At 38.9% G+C, this 17,310-nt stretch overlaps 1 protein-coding gene across 1 annotated transcript in view; it reads right to left on the reverse strand.

The window, feature by feature from the left end:
* Positions 1-4,944: 4,944 nt before the first annotated feature.
* The window catches only part of PTPN12 (protein tyrosine phosphatase non-receptor type 12), a 75,641-nt gene continuing 63,275 nt past the window's right edge, over positions 4,945-17,310 (reverse strand). The window contains exons 13-18 of the mRNA XM_066985325.1: positions 12,492-13,456; positions 10,640-10,717; positions 9,318-9,406; positions 8,293-8,323; positions 6,844-6,960; positions 4,945-6,257 (exon numbers count right to left, since the gene is read on the reverse strand). Coding sequence (XP_066841426.1) covers positions 6,196-6,257; positions 6,844-6,960; positions 8,293-8,323; positions 9,318-9,406; positions 10,640-10,717; positions 12,492-13,456 — 1,342 coding nt within the window. The 3' untranslated portion in view covers positions 4,945-6,195. The remainder of the gene's footprint in view (positions 6,258-6,843; positions 6,961-8,292; positions 8,324-9,317; positions 9,407-10,639; positions 10,718-12,491; positions 13,457-17,310) is intronic.

A 17,310-nucleotide genomic window follows, 5' to 3' on the forward strand; every position in this document is an offset into this window, starting at 1 on the left:
ACATCCTTGGTGTTATATGGAAGCTGAGGAAGAGCACGCTAACACCAAACTGAAGTTAAATCAGCCCACAGTTACAGCCTAGCCAAAAGAGGAACGAATTCAAACCAAAAGGAATTGCTTTGGGAAAAGCATGCAGCTTTTGATCAGCTGCCTTCCTACCTAGGATTCACGTGCAACTTCTCAGCCCACGAGCTCCTATAAGGCTAAGGAAATTCATTTTTAGGTAATTTGATGTCCTGGGGAAAAAAAAAAAATCAAAGCACTAGGACACTTGTGTCAAGTATTTACACTTTGCATTTAAACTCTGTTGAGGACTAGGTTATCTCTGCCCTCTCCAGTTCAGACCTGCACGGGTGAGAAATAACATTTGGAAATAATAATATAAAAATAAATGCTGTTAGGACAGAGTGTCAGTTTTCTATTTGGCTTCTTTCATTTGTCTGTTGATTTGATGTTATACTGTGCACAAAATGCACAATATTCGCACCATGACCCAAACGTAAAACCCCCCAAAATCCGAGTCCTGCTCCCTGAACAGCTCTGTCCCAGTGACCCCATGGCAGAACTGACCCCATGTGGGATTGTTTCCTTGTTGCAAAGTCAGCAAAATAAGATTGGAGCAGAAGAAAGCTCTTGCACTTCAGATTTTGCTCCGTTATCACATCAGGTATCACACCTGCCCAAACGAGTTATAACCTGGCCAGCAAGTACCAGGAGCCACAAGCAACCCACCAGGCGGCTAAAAGGAAAACACAGATGCAGGTGCAAGATTCAGGCTAAATGAAAACCGGCACAGCAAACTCTCAAATAACTAAAACTCAGACAACAGAGCTACTAGAAAGAAAGGCACTCCCCTCAAGGTGGTTGGCGAACAAGAGGATTAGGAGAAAAAGCTGAGTCCGGAGCAGGCGGGAGGAGGAGCAGCGCTGGGAGCATCCCTGCGACCAGCAGCACCGGGGCAGGGGCACCTCCTGGTGGAGGTGGTGTGGAGGCCTAAAATCCACGGGTTGCCCCTGGGTATTATTCTCAAGGGAAATATTCTGTGGCACGACGATTTCATCAATTTTAAATAATTTGCCGCATGTAACGCCAGCTCGCATTCATAACTGTTTGATGTTACTTGTTCAAACTATTTTGAGAGGCTAACAGTGGAAAAAACCCTTCAGCTAACATTAAAAATTACCTCTAAGATTTTTCTCTGGCCAATTCACCCACTTCCCCGACAGCTACCGCCCAACACGGGCACACTTCTGTGCAACCTGTGCTTGCTCACTGTTAGCCGTGCCAGAAAATTTTCAAAAGGCCAAGTATAAAATTGGGACACCAAGTAGCGGCAACACAGATTTTAATTTTAAAGCAAATTATTTTAAGAGCTACTCATACACATGACTGTATTTTGATTCAACTACTTATGTACCAAAATCCAAAGTTCTTTATTCTATTCCCCCTCCAAGTACAAATCAACACAAAAATAACAAAAAAAAGCCTTTCTACCTGGGTTGTTTTACCTTGGGGTAACTTTGCCAGGTTTGTAAGCTTTTCCCAACCCAGCTGAGCTGCCAAACCAGGCTGGGAGGAACACGGCCGCGTCCGCAGCGCGCTATGCGGGTCGGGGCTCACCTCCTGCTAAACGCTGGTGGTCCCCCCCGTCCGCCTCCCAGCTGGGAAGCCTCGGGCTTAGCTCTCATTTCTCCTGAGAGTTAGCAGTGGAAATATCTGCAGACTGCAAACACTAAAAGCCAACTTTTATATTGCTTTGTCCCAGATACCAGTGTCGCAGCTGCCTTTTCACCAGGCTATTTCCTTGCTGCAACGATCAGAACTGCTCTAAGTGTCACTGGACCGCCTCACCCGCCGCGCATGAAGCGGACACACACACGAGCCAGGAGCTGAATGACTTACGAGTGGCTACAGCTGGCTTGGGGGTGGCCTGCCCAGCACTGGGCCAGAGTCCCAAGGGTGCCCACAGAGCTTCCCTAACCTTAACGCTGCCATCTCCCCTTCCTTACCACCGTCTTCTCAGTCCTCAGGTTCACTGAGGAGTGGGTGCTCTGAGATACTGTCATTGCCCAGCTCTTCCTTCACAACCCCAAGCCCTGCCAGACTTTAATCAAAGTAGCTTCATTTGCTTCACAGCTCTCCAAATAACACACGGGGAGCCATTTGTCACCAGCACCACAATATTACCAGAAATGTGAACAGCACAGTGAAATAGACAAAATACATTGCTGTGTTAAGTGACCTGGCAGTAAACCAGCGATGGTAACGTTACTCCATTAAAAACAGGGAATTTGCACTTAATATATATTTAAGCACAAGTCACCACTTCATACCAAGCGCTATGTGGCACAGTAGGGATTACAGCTTTAAACGGATGTTTTAGTGTTCAGATCCAAATATCCAAGTGTTCAGGCATCAGAACACCGTTTGAAGGCAGTATGACCTCCAGCTAAAAGCAACTACTCCAGCAGCATGCAGTTACCCTTGCCTGCTCGTTATGTCCCGCTTCATCTGCATTGGTTCTTTTAGAACCAAAGAAACCCAATCCAAGATTTCAATACGCTAAAACCCGGAGGTAAACCTTTCAGATTTTTCACTGTTCTGCACAGTTGCCAAGTCAGAAACTTCCTTAAGAAAAACTGCATGCGAACGCAGACTCTCCTAACAAACAAAAAGAAATAAAAATGGTTTTAACACTTAGGCTGAAGAGTGCTTTTGGGGTGGGTGGGGTGTGGGGGAACAAAGACTGGAGCTAAACTATGGGGAAAGAATAGTCTATGACTGATTTCAATACTTATGGAGAAATTATTTGGTCCAGAACTGGATTTCAGTGATAATTTGCAAACTCCTGCGTAACATTCTAAGCCTCTCTGGTTCAATTTTAATTAAACCACAGCAAAGAAAGGGCTTCTTTTTTCTTTTGAAGAAGCAGTTGTTAGACTGCATAACATTTCAAAGTTACATTGTGGAACTATCCAGCATGCAGCACCCAACCCTAAGCCTATCTCTACCGCCCACAAATGGTATGACACTGGGCAGGCCCTGCCTTACACTTAGAACTGTCAGTTTAAGTGAAATAAAATAGGTAAAAATATAAAATTCAGATGAATGTAAGCACACAACAGTGAGTTGCAAAATAGACCTGTCAAAGGACGGAAAAACATAGGACAGTTTCCATTTCGTATTGCTAAAGCAAAGAAAAGCTGAGGAGTTTCTACGATGGACTCAATCTGGAATACGATACAAAACCATAGAATCATTTATGTTGGAAAAGACATTGAAGATCATCAAGTCCAACTTCATGTTAACTTAGTACTAAACCCTGTCCCTAAGCACCACATCTACACATCTTTTAAATGCCTCCAGGGATGGTGACTCAACCACCTCCCTGGGCAGCCTGCTCCAATGCCTCCCAGCCCTCTCAGTGAAGAAATTTTTCCTAATATCCACCCTAAACCTCCCCTGGTGCAACTGGAGGCCATTTCCTCTTGTCCTACAGCTTGCTGCTCAGGAGAACACACCGATCCCCACCTCACTACAGCCTCCTCTGAAGCAACTGTAGAGCACGATAATGTCTCTCCCCATCTTCCTTATCTCCAGCCCAAGCAACCCCAGCTCCCTCAGCTGCTCCTCATTCAGACTTGTGTTCCAGGCCCTTCACCATCTTTGTCGCCCTTCTCTGGACACCCTCCAGCACCTCGATGTCCTTCTTGTAGTGAGGGGCCCAAAGCTGAACACAGTACTCGAGGTGCGGCCTCACCAGGGGGACAAGGGGACAATCACTGCCCTGGTCCTGCTGGCCGCATCATTTCTGATACAAGCCAGGAGGCTGTTGGCCTTCTTGGCCACCTGAGCACGCTGCTGGCTTGTGTTCAGCCGGTTACTGACCAATACCCCCAGGTTCCTTTCTGCCAGGCAGCTTCCCAGCCACTCTTCCCAATAATACAAATCTCTTCCTCCTAATATAAATCCATGCAAATTTACAGAAAAATATGAACATAGATATAAAAATATGAACCTAGATATACCATAATTAAACATTACCAAGGTGGCCTGGACATACTACACACGGATTTTTGTCAGCCATTGCTCTAAGTGAAATTCTAATATGAAAAGTAGATTATCTACGATCTCTAGTTTTATATTTTCCTGAGATAGAAAAAAAGTGTAAATATTCCTTTAAAAGTACACATCTAAAATTTGGAAGTCTTACTTAACAGCTGTTTCAAAAAAGTTAGTGATTTGGAGTGTCCAGTGGTAAGGACAGCCTGTCATGCAGAACTAAGAGATCTGAGACAGCCAAAACTCATCTTCTCTGCACGTGAAGGGGAACAAAGTTCAGGCCAACTTTACTCTGCCAGCTGCAAGACACTCCATCTTTCTCAACTGTTTATACAGGAGGCAGCCAGTTGACACAGGTTAGCTCAAATGCCGTATAGGATTGATTTTTTTTTAATAAACAATTGTAAAACTATATCCAGGGGAAGTTAAATATTTACAGCACGCTTGGTTCTTCAAAAGAGCTCCTGAGCCAGGCAGGCAGTCATACCAATGTATGGTGATTATTCCATAATCAAAAACAGTATCTGCAAGATACACACTTTTTGGAAAGTGGTAACGGGCTAGCTATCTAGGGCCTCTCTGCCACAGGAGAGTTAATGCTCGAAGGCACAAGTAGCAAATTAGACCCAGTGTTTCCATGGCTGAAGTTTAGATTAATAGATAGTTCCACTAGCTAAAATAACCATTTTTCCTCTGAAGATGCTTCTTCACGTATCTGGCATTACTGCTAGCCAGAGCTTTGAGTAGTTACTTAAAGTCCTGAGGGTCACTGTATGTGCTCAAGTACAAAAGCTACAAGCTAAGCCAGTCTGCCATCCTTCAATCCATGTTGGCTTGCTTCTGAAATACAGTCTTTTCTCCTAAGAGTAAAAACACCCATACTGAGATTTTGACTTTCTTTAATTTAAAGATTCTATTACAGAAAAGTTTAAGTAAGGAATCCTTATAAGGATTAACTCTTGACATAATATATTGCCAAGATACAGTGTAGCTGCAAGGGCTCTACGTGAACCTTCATATAAGTTGCTTTTTACATACACAGTCGCTGAACAACAAAAATGGTATTTACCATTGTGAGAGAAGACAGTGGTATCTAAACAGTCCTTTTACCAGTGTGTTCTGGTTTTCCCCAAGTTAGAAATACGCTGTATTGAAGTTGTAAAACTACTATACAGAAAGTTGACAGATGAATTTTCCATCGATTGCAACTGATCAAACGTTAAAATGAAAACTAAGGAGTGTTGAATATGTAGAACGGTTTCTCTTTTACTGGCAGGTCAAATATACTAGAAACTTACAAATATTTTTGATAATCTAATTCCAGATGAACTCAAAACACTGAAGTAACATACACAGGCTAAGAGAATTCAATATTGTTCCAAGGCACTTACTGAATCTCCATGACTAGATGAAAACCAGAACAAATTAGGTCTGACAATTAAACAGTATATAATATAAAAATAACCTTTTGCTTACAATTTACAAAATGTATTACAATCTTTATCTCTGCTAACCTGCAACTCTGGATGTGTGTGTCCAGCAATTTTTGTAAAAAACAAACAAAACAAAAAAACTATTTTCTAAAACTTCAGGGCAAATAATTTACAAATAAGGTACACAAAAATTTAGATCATGCAGAGATTTCTTACATCTTCTGTTAATATTTTATGATTGCAACTTTATCAAATTATATACTTACTTGCCCTGTACATATACAAAATAATGCATACATGGTAATCAAACGTTAGCAAAAAGTAGTCCATAAACACAATCTGTCAAAAGTATTACTATATTAACATATGTCTACAAGCAGCGTGTAACAGGGTTAAAAGACATTAAGGCAATAATACTTGAAGTTACAAAATAAATCATATGTAATACTTTCTCCTAAGTGTAATAAGGCAGGTAGATGGCCCCAGCAAAAAGTTAAGTTGTAATACTGGAATCCACTGTTGTGAATGATGTTTAAGGTTTTGCGTGGGATGTACTGTAAAAGTGTACCATTTGGTAGTTAGATCTACACTGCTCTGTGTTAGTTGCCCCTCAAAGAAGTGGAATACTATTTTTCTAGTTCTCAGTGGCACTTGAGTTTTCCAGTATAATTTATTGATAGCATGTCCATTGGTTCTTGGATCATGTCCATTCTGAAGGTGGCTCTCTTGGTCCTCTAGGCTTTCCACAACGGTTTCCAAAACCTAAAGAAACACATGTATTTAATATTTCTGTCTGCACAGACAACAAAACCTCACAAATACTGACAGAAGGATCACTATAAGACATGTTCCACCTCCTACATAACAGGTTTACCCTCAAGGCTAAAAATCTACTTTGTAGGTATTAAGAGCTCTAAAGGCACTATGGCCATAAGAAATAGAAACATGAAAAAATGTTTATATTTATATGCCACTAGTTAAACCTCACTTGGGAGGTACATTACGGAAGACACAGTATTACAGCCTTTGTTATTATTTTTTTCCCCTCCTGTGTAACAAAGTAGTTTTTCCCAGATATTATTTCCGAAAGTTTTGAATGCTCTACAGAAGTTATATCCTATTTGACTTATCCTGTACGTCCTAAAAATCTGAAAGTGAAAAATGCCTGAATTCCTCATTCTGGGTAAAACAGTCAATGATGCTGAAGAAACAAAGCAGGCTTATTTGTCTGGGTTCTGCAGGTCAGTAAGTTGAAGGAAGGTACTGGTAGCAGCTATCCAAACTAATATTGTTAATGAATCTTCTGTTTAAAATATCAGGCAATTAGTTTTGAATAAATTGTAGTTACCCATATCTGTTATTTCTGTAGGAAATTCTGAAATTTGACCTCTTGTATCAGTGGAACCAGAAAAAGAAGTCTGAGGTAAAGTATCAGTTGGTGTTTTGTTGCTTATTTCAGGACGACCTGGAAGACACACACACAAATATATACACCTCTTAATGTAACATTCTTCTCTTTGGCACTTCATGAATGCTATTTTTAATAACAGCTAAGTCTAAAATACAACTTGCTTCAAATACTGTTTGCAAAAATAAACATTAAGCAGCACATTTTTCTCATTTCTTAAAAATGCACTTCAAAATTGTTTATGACGCAGATGTTCAGCGATTCCAGTGACACGTTGCCGTTTACCAAATAAAAAAATTATTTTTAAACAAGTTTGAAAGGATATTTTAAATTCCAAGACTTCACAGTACCATTTTACACATCAATATAAATGCATTTGTCCGTGTTCTTTCTAAACTAAAGATGCTTAAGAGTACATGGTAAGTAACTTTGTGTTACATTACTTGTATAACCTCCTATTAGCAAATCTGTAATACTTTTGAAAGCTATTTCATTAAAAAATATCTATCTAACAAGCATTTAACATGTCGGTCCAAACGGACTGTACTAGCCCATTCAAGTATATACATAAGATACATGGCAGATAAAGTAAGATTACAGCTGAAGCAGTTTGTTTATTCAGGTTGTGGCAAAAGTAAACATGAGTTGATAGACTGCCCCCTTATTGAAGCCTTTTCAAAAGATAAATTTAACGTTTTGGTAAATATGCACAACACACACAAAGCCCCCCACAAATCCTCACCGCTGAACTTTGTTTTGTAAAGACAAGAATAAACACAAAATAAATTAATGAACATAATACCGGAAGGATTTAATTAGGGTGAAAAATATTTTTATTGTAGATGAAAATTCAGTAATTTTGGTCTTAATTGATACAATTTTGGTATGCTAGAATAAGTTTTACATTCGACTTATAACTTGCTTCCTCAGAAAACATTAGAAGCTTTAGAAATAGATAGCCCTTTCAGAAACTTTCAGTGTTCTGAAAATATGCCTAAATATTTTGAGAGCCAAAGCCAAGTTCAGAAAAAAAAACTGTTCAGTAGAAAATAGGTATTTTGAAGTAAGAGCTTGGTTTATTGCAAGACTACTATCATTTTTAGAAATTTTAACATTAAATCAAAGCATCCTGGTTTGGAAACAGTTTTTTGAAGTAATTTCATTTTTTCCCCAAAGTTAGATCATGAAATACTTGAATTTCCAGAAGAAAAATATCCTCTTATTTTCCAATCTTCTAATAAAAATACTCCCAACACGCTATCAGTTCAAGTGCCTAGGTTACTCAAACTTTCTACTCTTATGGGATTATTTGACAAATTGATAAGTGGAAAAAACATTCTTTTTCATATTAAAAAAAAAAAAACAACAAAAACCTTTTCCATCACTTACCAGGTAGTACAGGTGAAGTAGTTTTCAAACCCTGTTAATGAGAAATATTTAAAATAGTAAAATGTTTTCAAAACTACTGAAAGAACAACAGAAATTTAAGATGATGGAGTAAGTCTTCAAGAAATACAAAATGTGGGAATATCTACTTACTCCTACATTTATGACTTACTATAACACTGAAAATGCTATGCTAGTTTATATATACTTCACTATCAGAGCTTTACATAATTTCATAAGAAGTTAAAATTGTCACATTATGGACTATTTGCAGAATCAGGTAGTTTACTTCTTGTACTAAATGTACAGTTCTTGAAAATTCACATCTACCCTTTTTGACAACATTTAAAGTAACGTGTAAAGGTGGCTGTGAAGTGTTTGGGGCGTGCAAGAAAAAAACGCATGAATGTAAAGAGAATTTACGTGTTTTTGAAATTTTACCAGGCGTTTAAGTTGGATGACTTGGAGCAACCAGTAGACTTGAGGTGAAAAGTGACATTTAATGGGCAGGAAAGGCATTATTTAAAAATAAATATGAATATAATGAAAAACATTTTTCAGGCAGTGGAATGTGTTGCCCACAGACGATACAAGATCTCAATCTTTGGATGTTTTCAAGGCCCAACTGCATAAAGCCCTGGGCAGCCTGGTCTGACACCCTGCTTTGTGCAGGAAGTTGAACAACAGCCTGCAGTTCCCCTGCAGCTTGAATTATCCTATAATCCTTTACGGGCAGGAGCAAGGTCTGCATAAATAGCAATATTTACATTCTTAAACTTGTAATCTAAGGTATAGTAAGGATGACTTCTTAAAATACTGTTGGACTTCAAAAAAAAGAGATAATTTTCTTGGAAATAGAACATGCTCTTAACACTTTGTTTCACCAGCTAAAGCAGGGCAACAATTAGGTAGGTAGCTGCAGATACTCAACAGCTCTAATTTTTCACTACTATATATTTTGTTCTCTGTTGTGGCTCCCAACCCAACTAGAAATGAATGATTATGACAGACTTGTCTCCTTTACTTACCGTAGAGATTGTTTGTTCAGGGAGATGCTGATCACGCAATATGCTCCACTCAGACTGTGCAATCACAACTGGCTTCGGCAAGGGTGTGCCTAGGAAAAATTAAATCAAACTCATCATACTTGAGTTCTCTGCATGATGGGGCATCAGAACACAGCTATTAGAAGCGTCATTTAAAAGCAACTTGTTCTAATCAGAAGTTTGGACAAGCATGAAAGAGTTTAAGGTACGGGAAGGCTCCACGATGTAAGTGCAAACATTGCAGTCCTGCGTTTTCACTGTGGACTTCTATTTTCTACATTTGGGGGTTCCTAACCAATAGAAGAATTAGCTACTTCTTCAATAACGTTTTTAGAATTTTGCTCTGCAATAATAGTAGATCTAAAAAAAAAAGTAAAGTATGCAAAGAAAATACACAAAACAGAACAGTCATACTCTGCTTTTGCTGAGTCAGCCTTTGCTGACATCAAGAAAAAACACAACCATAACTGAAAATATTCCAGACCCGGAGATTTTTTTAATTTCTCACGTTCTTACATAATTCTTTGATTTGCTTCTTTTCAGTATTTCTCTACCACAATATAATATCCAAAGAAAGAGTCACTGACTCAGAACTATCTATGCTTGACAACACTAATATTTGTATGCTGAAAATACCTGTATTACCTTCTTCAACTAAAACGTTTTGAAAGTTTCACATAGTGACACTAAACAAAAAACCTCAGTAAATAACTACTTCGCACCAGGGCTTTGTTGTTGTTGTTTTGTTTTTGGAAGATACCAAACATCATCCTAATTTTTGACTTTATTAACTGTAAAGTATGTAAAACTTAAATTAACTGGACTCATTCAGCAGATGCAGTAGAGCATGACCTGTCATCTTTCCTTCCTCCCTCCCCACCTTCTTTCTCTGCACAGAAAAGGAGAATTAGATGAGCCCTGGGTTTTGCAGTTGCCTACCTGGGAGCAGTAGGAATGTTGCCTACCATAAGCTAGGGAATCCTCTAAATGGAAATACTACCTTATTCAGTATTTCAGGTTGAAAACCAGGTACAGTAAAATCAATATCGAAGTCTCCAATATACTTAACTATCACGTAACAGCATGCTTAGTCAGAAATGGAGAAATTATTTGATTGTGTTCAAGCACTTGCGAAAGTTATCAATCAAGCTCAAATATGCCACTAAATATGCTAGGTTTCATTCGATTTTATGTTAAAATTCAATTTTGACACCTCAAAATTAACCAAAAACCAGGGGCGTTCAAATACTGAAATGCATTTCACATTTTATCCATAACTATCACATAACATAACAAAAACTCACTCGGTTCACTTGCCAATATAAACGATTCTGGTGTTCTTTCTGGGAGCGGGGGAGAGGAATCTTCACTAGTATCAGCATCTAAATCAAATGCAACATTTAGATAAGTTAAAAAACACATTTTGAAGCTGATGTTTTGATATGAGAGATCACCCTAAACTAAAATGAGAAGCGTTCAATAATACAGATCAATGTAGTGCAAAAAGAAACAGGTTGACCCTGAACACAAAAAGAAACCATAATAATTTAATATAAGAAAAGTTAAGCTGTTCCTGTGAAATCAACCACATACCAGCAGCACAAAGGCTGTCCTGTTATTTCAGAATGTTTCTGATGTGCATTTACATGAAAAATTATTGAGTGACATTTTTCCCATTCTTTATCATATTTATGAAATATCACTTTTTAAAAAATACATATTTGCACGTTCTGGCAGCACCTACATAAAGAGATGTATAGGACTGTATATATGTATAGATGTATAGAAAGTAGCATTTTTCAAACGGTGATAAATAACAATTGCCTTGGGAAAGAAGGAAAACAATCAGTATGAGAAAGATACCGTATCATGTAGGTCTTCCAAAACTATCTGAGGACGACTGCTTGGTATAAATGTTAAAGTAACTATGACAGCAAAGGCAAAGCCCTTTACATGTAGAACATTTTTAATGTGTCTCAGCGTTAAAAACTGCAACTGCATGTGCTCATATTGTTTTGTGTGTATAAATAACATCACAATCTGTAGAAACAGATTGTTTTTAAAGTTGGAAATAGTTCACATTTCTGAATATATGACCTTTGACAAAAACTTAGTTCACAAAGTATTTTCAGATCAGCCCACAGCATCTTGCATCATAGACTAAATCCAATTCCACCAAAGAAAAAGTCACGTAGTTCTACACTGGTTCCTAAAGCAAGGCCATCATGTAAGGAGTTTCTAGTGCAAGAGTCTGATCTAGTTAGAGGAGCACATGTGAGCCTTTTAGAGCTCCACAGCCTTACCACGTGCTTTGATGGACTCTGCATAATCAGCTGATGAGGCCTAATTTGTCTTCCCAGTTACGTCCTCCATCTGATTTAAGCATGCCAGCCTGACTGAAAACTGAACCTGCACATTTTCAGACCCTTTTACCTTCAATACAAAATATTGACACTCTGCAGAAAGAGTCGTGCCTTACTTTGAGCAAACCTTCCTCGCTCAAAAATTCCCCCAAAGCAGTAAAATTTTCAAAGCATTGCACAAGTTAGCAGTTTAAACAGTCACTAAGACAGAACTTGGATTTTAACATGAATAGCAACATTACTGTGTGTCCTCCTGGCCACGTACAGGAAAAGAGGAAAGCAGGGCTAAATATGTACAATGGTATGAAAATGCAGGGCCCAAATCACATGCAACTTCAAAGACTGACGCAATGAAACAAGTTACATCTACGTTGCTAGGATCAGTGCATCAAGTAGTCAGCAGGAATTTCACATACACCATACTTCAGCTACCCAAAACTACCATTACTATAGACACTTTCATGAAATCATAGCAGTGAAGGATGAAAAAATAAAATCCTAGTGTGAGGGAAAAAAACATAGCCACCAATAACGCAGAAACCAGCAATTAACGGTACAATCATACCACATAATAGTGCTTTTGAAGCAGGTTATCAAGGTCCCTAGTTTCAATAACATAACAGATACAGCTCACGTGCAAAATAAAAACTGAAGAAGAGTTATGCCCTTTCCAAAGCTGCCAAACTATACTGTTTAAATTTACAACATCACACTCTAAAGCAACTTACATTGTCCAGTTCTACAGATGTAAGCAGGTTAAAGAATAGCACTTCCGAAACACAGTAAAACCTACCTTTGCTATCTTCAGAACATGTTAGAGCTGTTAAGTCTTGCCTAGCAATAGACATTGGCAACACTTTTCTGGCAGAAATGTTTTCAGTGTGAGTGGCAGCAGAAACTGTGGCACTTGCGGTTGAAACATTAGATGCGCTTCTGCTCATGGCTCCTTCAAAGTTCATTTCATCTGTGTCAGAATCATCTGAATGAAGAGGATTAGTAAAACAGAGGGGTGCTCGAACAGAAAGAGCACTGTGATCAACTTTATCACTGGAAGGAAGTTCAACTACGGTGTTTGATACTAGAGAGAGAGTTTTAGCTCCATGACACAAGACGTCCGAAGACGTGTCTTCGGACACTGAAGTACGCAGTGCATTTTCAGGCCCGTGCAGTGACCACCTGGCATGTCCCTTTTCTGTTAGAGGCAGGCGATCTGGTCGTGGTGGAGTATCAGAAACCTGCTGACTCCGCAGACTTTCCAGTGAAGGTATTAAGGCTGTGTTAGACTGTGGCACGCTGCATTCCACGCATGAGTTTTTAGAAGCATCCACAAATGTATCCCCTGAAAACTGCTCCTGTGACTTAAAGCTCTTATCAATTACAGAGGACGACACAGGCTTCACTTTAATCGCATGTCCCCTGTTCAACAGGGAGTTCCCATCAAAGCTCCGGGGCCCCTCCTGAAGAGGCACCTTCTTGATTTCAAAACTTAAGTTGCGCTCCAGCCTTTTCTCCGCACGTTCACTGGGTTCGTTCTTCCCTGAATGCTCTGTTGCCTTGTTGTAATTCTCATTGAGGTCTGTTGAATGCTCTGACGAAACCATGTGCAAAACTGGCTTTGGATGGTATCTGTCATTGTCCTGCCACACGGTAGTGACTGTTGGATAGGCTGACGGAGGAGATGGCGTTAAGATCGGTGGGACTGGCTGAGGCTCTGGAGGCTGCAAGATTTCTTCTTTAGCGTCTCCTTCTACAAGGCAACTGCAAAAAACAATGGTGTGAGTTTTCTTTATTTTGACAACATTTTAGGTATCTATGTCTGCAGCAGTAACGCTTTGATACCAATACCAAACGCCAAGACGCACTTGCACTACACAAAGACAACGGTTATACAATATGACTAATGTGGCAGGCAAAAATTAAGCCAAGACACTCTAAAAAGTCTTTCAGGGTAACAGAGGCACGCATTCAGGACACAGATAATCCTCACTGATAATTTAAAGATTGCTCACATCCTTTCCCATAAGCATTCTTTCAGAGAATGTCAGACAGGCCCTCTTGTGGCAGGATTCCAGTGTTCTTTGCTTTATTCTGAAGCAGCAGCTCAAAGGAATTCAACATACGGAATCCCATTTTCAAAAAAGCCGTGAAAAAATTCTTTGAAAGACCGTGTGTGAACTAGAATATAGCCTGTCTGATACCAAATATCTTCTTGATTTTTCTCCACATGTCTAGGAAGATTTTGTTTTGATATTTGTGTATTCAATAGTTTCTCCACAGCTGTTAGGCTAATGATCCAGACCAAACTTAGCTGACATGAGGTACACACTGTATAAAATTGTTCACAGTATGATCCAAATTATAGTGCATATTAGCAAGATTATTAGCACTTATTGCAGCTCATCTTCAGCTTCTTAAAAGGAAAAGCTCTGCAGGCATACAGACAATTTACTTTCAGCTTAGATACAGAGTATTTGACTACAAACATCTTGCACAACTAAGGTCTTGTCCACAAACCAGAATTAAGCATTTTCATTCAGAACCTTTCAAGAGTTTCCTTTCATAATGTGAGACTAGTAACTGCAGTGCAGAATAAATGTCTGAGAAAAACAGAAATTCAGTGAAGTACTTTAACAAAATGACAGTTTCAACCCAGGCAGATAAATCAAAGCAGGATGGACTACAGTTTGCAGAGGGTTTCGATGTGGCCTGAGAAACCAGCCCAGTGTTGGCAGAGACACCCTTCAGGAGGAAGTAATAAACCCCTGCATGGGCCAGCACATGATGTCCAAGGTGGTGGCATTTAGAAGACAGATGTTTCCAGCCCCCCATGTGGTTCCCAGGGCTGTAGGGTCTTTACTGACAGGTTCAAGTCGTCCCTGCACCAGAATAACCTTGAATAAGCAAGAATCAGCCAAATCCTGTATACGTTCAGTTTTGGGGGGTAATCTATGTCAGAAACACTACAAATCACCCAGATCCTGCTCTCTAGCAGGAGACTTGGAACCTCCTCTTGGAGATACGGTTATAGCAGAACATTCTTTTCCCTTGAAAATCAGGTCAACGGTAAACCTTGGGCTATACCTTCCTTTTGTAATCCAACATCCTGAAGAACTGAATCAATTCAGAAGAGTATTCACAGTACTCCCGTGAAATACAGTTTTATCTACAAGGCTACAAACCAAAAGCCATAAAGCAGAGGCTTTCAAAAATTAAAAAACTCTTACTACCTGCTAGTATTGTCCCACTGCATTTGTGCCAAACCCAGGAGATCATATCTAGCAGACCTGGAAGGTGTGCCAATGATAAATCTCACATTGTAAGGACCAGCAGAACGATAGGCAGATTACATTCCCCAGACCCTCTGCATTTAGGCTATTTAAATTAAACTGCTATCCAATCAGTAGCAGTCAATCATACATTGCTAACTCAGATGAAGAGTGAGACTTAAAAGATTTTGTAGAAGAGAAAAATTCATGATGTACCATCAACTAACATAATGAAACAAAGCCTTTGGAGTTTGTAGGTGTAGTCTGCTACCCAAATACAGGTTGCTATTCAACTGTCCGAGAGTGTCCAGCTCTACCAGTAGCTCTCTTGCTCCTAACAATCTTGTATGGCAGGAGCCCTGACCAAAATCAGAAGCCTAATGTAAATACTTTTCAGCAACTGCAGGAAAGGTTCCAAGAAATTTTGGCTGGATCATCACAGTCAGTCACTCATGTACAATGATCAGAAATAACACGTCTTTCAAGTCCTTCTTAATCAGACAACTACCTGTACAGAGAGACTGTCATTGCTACCAAAACATTTCAAGGCTTATTAGATCCACGGACAGACAAGACCAGAAAAAGGCTTGCTATTTATATCACATCTTGGCTGTCAACAAAAAATATTTTGAAGTAGACATTCCGAAATTTCATAAATCAATCACTTCAAAGACTGATAAAGTCTAGTATCAGTCTCCTGCACTTGTTGATTAAGGCATTCAGGTTTCCAAGACAAGTCAAGTCTTCGTTTTCCTTTTGTTGTGATCAGAAGGCTGAAAAAGCCTTTTTGAGAGAACACGGACTAGTAACACATGCTCCAAAGGCCAAAGAACATTCTATCTCCCGAGCCAAGATTAAGAAAGTAAATTTAATTTAAATAAATGAAAACGAAAACAAAACAAGTAAAAAGTCTTATAAGGCAAATGCAAAGTACCAAATTGTGTTCAGTATCCTTCCAGTGTTGTATTACCCAGCAATCTATAGTAAGGTTTCTTCTGATACTGCTCTCGTGTCACATATTGGGCACATATGCCTATCTTTGTCGGACAGCAAAAGAGGAAGCAAAAAGACTCAGAAATCTTGATCATGGGTTCAGAAAGTTTACTGGAGAACACAGAAGACAAAATAGAAAACCCCAACAGCTACAAAATTGAATTGGTACCTCTTCCTTAAACATGTGCTTTTTCATGTTTCACTTCATAAGCAAACATGCTACTACACTGGAATAAAAAATACACTGGGCTTGGTTTTAAGTACCTCAAGCAAGGGATTCCAAACTGAAGAGAACTATTGATAAATTTCCAATTTACCAACCTCCCCACCCACTGAAAGCACTGCAAGCTCTCCAGTTTCCAATTATTTCCCAAAAGTTACTACCTTTTAAGATAGGAGGAATACAAAGAACATCAAAACATTTTAATCAAATAAGCATTTAGGAACTGCTTTGCCTCTAGATGTTCTTGAAAAATGGACAAGTTTGGGAATAAAGTTATTTGCTCGAATTAAGCAAAAAAAAAAAGTCTTGCTCCAACTTAACACACACTAAGACAAAAGGAGAATTTCCCTTCAATTTCTCTCTATGCCAGAAGAGAGGGAGTTCACTTGCTTAAATGGTTACATGCTCTCTTTTACCAGCAGTGATGCTTATAAGGAATCGCCACTAATTCCTCCTACTGAAAACGAGGTTTTCCCTTATTGACCTCGTTTTCCTGACCCCTCATTATATTCACAATCAACAAAACTAATTTGTTATTTGGTACAGACATACCGTTAATTGTTACAATTAGCTATAAAAAAAACAAACTAGTATTAAACTAAATGTGACAAGATCACAGGCCCATAATACAAGTCAAAATTCATTACATTCTTCACTGATTATTTAATGAAATCTTTCCCATTTGATTCCCTAATAAAAAGAATCACACGTATAAAAACTGCCCTCTCAAAGTCGTGCACAGAACAGATGATAGAGACAATACTACACAGTCAGTAACACAAAATTCACACCTTCGTTTAATCATCTGCCTTATATACAGCCTAACAGAGCTGTTACATGCATTTTCCACTTTCAATTTCTTTCACTCCTAATTTAAATTTCCTTCACTCCTAAATGAGAGTGTAGAGTGATCAAATGAGAAATGCTCCGTATAAAAATAATTCTTTGCCTTATTACTATGAAGAATACCCATTCTCAGAAAAACGAGATGACCAAATAGCGTTTGATTTTTTTCTTCTTCTTAAAGGAAATAGATGCCACCCAGGATTTCCTGGTTTTCTCTGGGCACGTAACAGATTGTTTCTGTTTTAACAATATCATAGTATTATTACCACACACATTCTGCACTA

The sequence above is a fragment of the Anser cygnoides genome, chromosome 1 (genome assembly GCF_040182565.1).
Source record: "Anser cygnoides isolate HZ-2024a breed goose chromosome 1, Taihu_goose_T2T_genome, whole genome shotgun sequence".
NCBI classification, from domain to species: domain Eukaryota; kingdom Metazoa; phylum Chordata; class Aves; order Anseriformes; family Anatidae; genus Anser; species Anser cygnoides.